Source organism: Symphalangus syndactylus, chromosome 9 (assembly GCF_028878055.3).
Source record: "Symphalangus syndactylus isolate Jambi chromosome 9, NHGRI_mSymSyn1-v2.1_pri, whole genome shotgun sequence".
Lineage (NCBI taxonomy): Eukaryota > Metazoa > Chordata > Mammalia > Primates > Hylobatidae > Symphalangus > Symphalangus syndactylus.
Genome location: NC_072431.2, coordinates 56,585,837 through 56,591,836, shown reverse-complemented (window position 1 = coordinate 56,591,836; position 6,000 = coordinate 56,585,837). Strand labels below are relative to the sequence as shown.

The following is a 6,000-nucleotide window of genomic DNA, read 5'->3' as shown; positions in this document are numbered from 1 at the left end:
AGTGGTGGCACCTGCGGGCGGGCGGGCGGCCGGCGCCTGGGGCTCCCGGACTAGGTGGCCGCGCAGCCCCGCCCCCAGCTTCCGCCCCGCCCCCAAGATAGACAACCTCCCCCGCCCGCCTCTCCCCATCCTCTCCCTACTGCCCCCCACCCTCGTCCCCCAAGACAGCCACCCCCGCCCGCCTCTCCCCATCCTCCCCCGACAGCCCCCCACCCTCGTTCCCCCAGACAGCCTCCCCCACACGCTTCTCCCCATCCTCCCCTGAGAGCCCCCCAACCGCCCCGAGACAGCTTCCCCCCATCCGTCTCTCCCCATTCTCCCGCTACAACCCCCTCAAGACAGCCTGCGTCCCCACCTCCCCTACCGTCCCCCGACAGCCTCCCCACAACCTGCTTTTCCCCATCCTCCCCCTCAATTTCCACCCGCACCTTCCCCATCCGCCTACCCCATATCCGTGCCCGAGACAGCCTCCCCCCGCCCGCTTTCCCCGACCCTCCCCCTGACACAGCACCCCCGCATCCATGCCTCCCGCGATCCTTGTCGGCCTCTCCACTCGTGGCAGGGCCCCGGGCCCATTCCGCCAATGGGAAACAGATCTCTGGGAGCCACTGGACGGAGGGGCAGCCCCGGTTCAGGTTCAGCACAGACAGCCCAAGTCCCAGGAGCACTCCGGGACGAGCCGCTCCGCGAAAACGCGGGCATCTCCCAGGGGCTCCCCCGCCCCGCCACCAGGGATGTTTAGGGGAACCTGGGGCTCCTACGGGCTGGGGGCGAAGCGCGAGTTGGGGTAGGGGGCTCCTTGGGCAGGTGTGCAGTCCACGGGAACGCCTTTTTTTTTTTTTTTTTTGAGACGGAGTTTCGCTCTTGCTGCCCAAGCTGGCGTGCAATGGAGCGAGATGATCTCGTCTCACGGCAAGCTCCGCCTCCCAGGTTCAAGCGATTCTCCTGCCTCAGCCTCCCGAGTAGCTGGGATTACAGGCATGCACCACCACGCCCGGCTAATTTTTGTATTTTTGGTAGAGACGGGGTTTCTCCACGTTGGCCAGGATAGTCTTGAACTCCTGACCTCAAGTGATCCACCCGCCTCGGCCTCCCAAAGTGCTGGGATTACAAGCGTGAGCCACCACGCCCAGCCAAAGCAGCATCTTGCTCAGGGACCATTCGGGGTTGCTAGGGGTGCAGTGACTGCGAGTGTCACGCTGGCTGGCAGGCCTGGGCGCCACACTCATGGGTCTCGCTGCTCTCAGTACCTTTGGGTGGGAACTCAGAGGGGCCATAGTGGGGCGGGGAGCGGGCACAGAAAGGCTGGCTTGGAGCCAAGGTTAGTTAGTTCTTCTCTTGGCCTAGAGCTCACTTGAGGCTGGGAAATGAAGTCCTTGGAAATGAAAGTGCTTGGAAATGAAAATGCTTCCGAAATTCATGAGTGCAAAGGCATGGATTATAGACATGCTTCAAGGTGGCAGGAACACTAAACAGGTTTGGTTTTCCAGTGGTTATACAAAGCTTTATGTCCTCAGGAGTGCGGGGAGTTTAGGTCTGTCACACAAGCTCCAGAGGGACCAGGGCAGGGGCCCGGGGCACAGGCTGCAGGCACTCACAGCAGGGCAGGGCCAGGCCACCCACCCAGGTGGCCCTTGCACAGTGGACAAAACACAGAAGAAACACGGCCAACAGAGTTTATAAATATATAACTATATTTATTTTGAATATTAAATAGTTTTTAAATTACAAGCAATTTATTGAATCACACTATGCATCAATATACAGTAAAAATCTTACAATTTAAAAATGTACACAATTTAAACTGAAAGTTCACTGACTGTTATATTGCCATGAACCTCTTCTGCCTGTGTTAAAGGACAGCAGGGGAGGCCTGGTGGGTGTGACGGCCCCCGACGTCCTCCTCTGCAGACGGAATCCGACGGTGGATCCATACACCAGCCCCATGATCAAGATCCCGCTCGGCCCGTGTAGGCCTGAGCGCTTAACCAGCACGTGTCCACGCCGGTCAAACTGATCTTCACAGGCTGTTGGTAATTCAATACTGTCAACGCATCTTTAAGAATTTCTTTATAGATGAAAGAGAATGTTCTTCATTAATAAAGACTTGAGCCAACCCCATTGCTACTTAGGAATATTGTTTTGGAGGTTTCCATCGGAAGTCACTGCATATACCCATTCTTTTTTTAAGGCTACTTCTCATAAGGCTCATGTTTTTAAGCCACTCTAACAGAAGCCCAACCTTTGGCGTCTAACCCTTGGTTCACTTCTGAATTTTCAGATGATGGGCTGAGTCAAGGAACAGCAGGCGCTGCCTTCCTTCCACCAGGTCCCTGGGGACAGACATGCAGTAGGTCCTTAACTCTATAAATACCCTATTTCGGGAAACAGGAATAAAAGGAGGGGTTCGGAAAGGCCTTTTACAGCAGCAAGACAAACCCAGACTTTTCTTAGATAAACCCATTTCTATAGAAACGATCGAACCTGTACATTTAAAAACAGAACGAACGCTGTTTGCAATTCGGCTTGCTCGAGCTTTCTGCACCCTTACGGTGAATGGCTTCTCGTCCACACACACGGGCCAAGTCTCAGAAGGATTTGGGGAGCACTTTTTCTGTGTTGCCCTTTCTGGCTTATTGACAGGGTCATTTGAAAAGACAAATTCGCATCTAGCTAGGAAGGAAATGAAAACTAGATTATTTTTCTTATAGGATTTAAAATGTACAAACTCCACCAAAATAGGACTAATTCAGACTGATTCTGGGTTGCTACCCCATAGAAGGCCAGAAAATATTCTAACCTTCCCCCACATTATCTAGAGCATGCCACTGATTTATTTCATTGTACAACTTATTAGAACAAGTACATTTTGAAAACCCACCACTGATAACCAACTTATTAGTTAAAAAATAACAAAACAAACAACAAAAACCTGAACTGAACACAGCACATGCTGACATTTCAAAAATGGGCTGCAATTTTTATTCTACTTAAATTTCCTGTGTATTGCTTGGATTTCAAAAAAACATGTTAACACACGTATTGATTATAAATATAAAATTTCGCCCCTCCATGCAACACCACACTAAGATCCACTACCCCCCAACTCAATGTATAAAATGCTTTTTTGGCAATTAATTATGAGTGACTCAAAATAAATAAAAATGGGAATTTTGTTATGAAAAAAAATTTTTTTTTTGAGACAGGGTCTGACTCTGTTACCCAGGCTAGAGTACAGTGGCATAGTCTCGGCTCACTGCAATGTCCATCTCCTGGGCTCTAGCCATCCTCCCACCTCAGCCTCCCAAGCAGCTGGGACTACAGGTGCACACCACTATGTGCCCAGCTAGTATTTTTTTTTCTTTTTGTGTGTGTGTGTGTGTGTGTGTTTTTAGTAGAGACGGGGTTTCGCCATGTTGCCCAGGCTGGTCTTGAACTCCTGGGCTCAAAGTGATCTGTCCGCCTCGGCCTCCCAATGTGCTGGGATTGCAGGCATGAGCCGCCGTGCCCGGCCAAAATCTTAATCCTAGTGGAAAACTGACAGCCCCAAAAGATCAATAAATGTACTCGAGGCTGACACTGTATAAGAAGACGACAGATTCCATGATCTGCGTGACTTTGGTCATTAAATCTGAACTCCTTAAACCTGCAATTGAAAAAGTAGTATAATCATGTCTCATTTCTCCTCAGCCAAGACTAATCTTAGATGTAAAAACTGAGAAAACTCAGGAAGTCCCCACAGCAAGAATTCAGAGTCATGACAATTTTGGCAAAATCATCTTCTAATGCCCTGTTTATTTAAAAAAAAAAAAAAAAATTCGCGCATCCTGAGAGCTAGTGGTGCTCCCCATACAGCCCAGGTGGGCACCGTGTCCACCCCATGCCTAGACAGGAGGGGACTCTCTCCATCCTGAACTTCTTGCTTTGGAAAGTTATTGCTTAGTATAAAAAATGAGAGGAGTGGGGTGGAGCTGGCAATGAAGGTCATTTGCTGCGCACACTCTGGCAATGCCCGCCTGCATTTTGCACTAGGACTCAACTTCCTTCCGTGTACCCCAGGCGGCCCCTGCACGGGTCTGGAGAGCGCCCCAGGTTGTGCTGGAGTCTGAAAACGTATCAGCACCGGAAAATATGTGGGGTGAAGGGTGAGTGTGAGGGGACTGCAGGCCCGAGGACCCCCGAAGGAACGGCTGCCTCCCCAGCACAGCACAGCCGCGCTGCACCAGCCACCGGGGACTTCTTATGTCAGAGCAGAACTCAGGGAGGGAGGTGTGAGGTCGCCCATGACCACAGGGGCTCGTGCTGATGTGACGAAGCTACACTGGGAGCACTTGGGCCCTTTCAAAGCCAGAAGAGAACCTGGGGCTTAATGCAGAACGGAGGGTCCGTGAGATGAGTCCTGGGCCACGCAGGACCACCCAAGGCCCCGACCCGGACTATGTGTCGGCTGCTGACGCTCTGCCGTCGTCCCTTGTCCATCCCCCTTCACAGCTGCAGGATGTGGTGTTATCTCATCCCACACGGATAACCACAGACTGGCCAGGCCCAGCTGGACGTGACGTGGAGTGGCTCGGAGGAGAAGATTCGGCTGTGGAGGTTTTTTTAAAGCTCAAGTCCCCACCACCTGAAGTGCGCACACATCATCAAGTCAAACCGTCCCCCATGGCTGGCATGCTCTGCGGAGATGAGTCTGCCTGAGTTCCCCGGCTTCTTGAAGGAAGAAGGACTGATGGGAACACGGAAGCTTCCCAGCAGCCTGGCCTCCGAAAACCAGGCAGAAGAGCTGTGCGGAGGGAAGCGGTGCAGTGCCCTGTGCGGGATGCAGCTCTCTGGACCTGCTACACCAGCATGTCCCCAGGGATGGGCCAGGTCCATTTGAGGTCTGTGGCCACAACCTGTTGGTTTTTACCAAAAGGGCTTTAAAAAATGGGACGTGGGGTGGGAGAATGACAAGGAGAGGCTGCAAGACCTCTCAGCTCCTCAGAGAGAAGCCTCATTTGCTGCGGGGAAGCCGCTTCATCAAGAAGAGACAAAAATGCATTCAATTGCATCAACAAAACAGTGGTATTTTGGACTCACTGAAAATATTTCCTATATGAACATAAAACACTAACATTCAGAATCATTTATCATTTATGAAAGAGTACCATATGTACAGTCCCAACAATCCTAGACACAGGAGAACACTCAAAATATTTAAGCTTTACAAGTACCATGCAGCACAAACTATAAAACAGAAAAAAAAATCAAACTAGTGGATAGCATCGGCTTGACCTGCCTTTTTCCTTGAATAATTTAAGATTCTGTACAACAATGGAGACTCTCAGAACATTTATCCACAGTGCAATTACAGAAAGCAATTCGTGATTTCTCTAGAAATAATAAATATGGCTCACTGGTGACCATTCCCCTCACATGTCCTCTGTGGTGCCCACACGTGTGTCGGGATGTGCAGGCGTGGACGCAGAGACGCCCCTGTGGAAAGCACACACGCGGTGCGCACAGCTCCACACACGTGCGCACATGGAGGCTGTGCCCCTGCCTCCCCCGGTGGCCAGCGCGTGAGCACTGCCTGGGAGGCCACGGCCGCGGGTGCATGGGGCACTGAGGGACGCCGGCTCCTGGACACGGCCTCGCTCCGCACCTGGGCTCCCAAGGGCCCCGCCTTGAATGCAGCTCAGAGCCGTCTCCCTCTTCACCTCTGGATTCTTCCTCCCAATCTCATGTCAGCAAATGGCGAGTGGATGTCGCTGCTCGGGCTGAGGGCGCAGGGGCGCCGCTCCAGGGGAGCAGCCTCGGACCCGAGCGTGCACGTTGGCAGCCACCTAGTCCTTTTCTCCGTCTTCGCTGCTTCCTGTTGAGGAGACAGGAAGCGAGACGACAAAGCTGGGTTTTTAAAATGATCAGACGGGCACGGCGTGGATGGCACGTGCGCTGCACCATAGGAACGGAAGCAGGTGTTTTGAGCCCAGCACCGCCTGAGCCGCCCTTCCTGTCCTT

At 52.4% G+C, this 6,000-nt stretch overlaps 1 protein-coding gene across 2 annotated transcripts in view; it reads right to left on the bottom strand.

The window, feature by feature from the left end:
- Window positions 1–3,380: 3,380 nt before the first annotated feature.
- The window catches only part of LMTK2 (lemur tyrosine kinase 2), a 100,633-nt gene continuing 98,013 nt past the window's right edge, over window positions 3,381–6,000 (bottom strand). For both annotated transcript variants that reach the window (XM_055292290.2, XM_055292291.2), the window contains exon 14: window positions 3,381–5,854. In XM_055292290.2, the coding sequence (XP_055148265.1) occupies window positions 5,826–5,854 (29 nt within the window). In that variant the 3' untranslated portion in view covers window positions 3,381–5,825. The remainder of the gene's footprint in view (window positions 5,855–6,000) is intronic.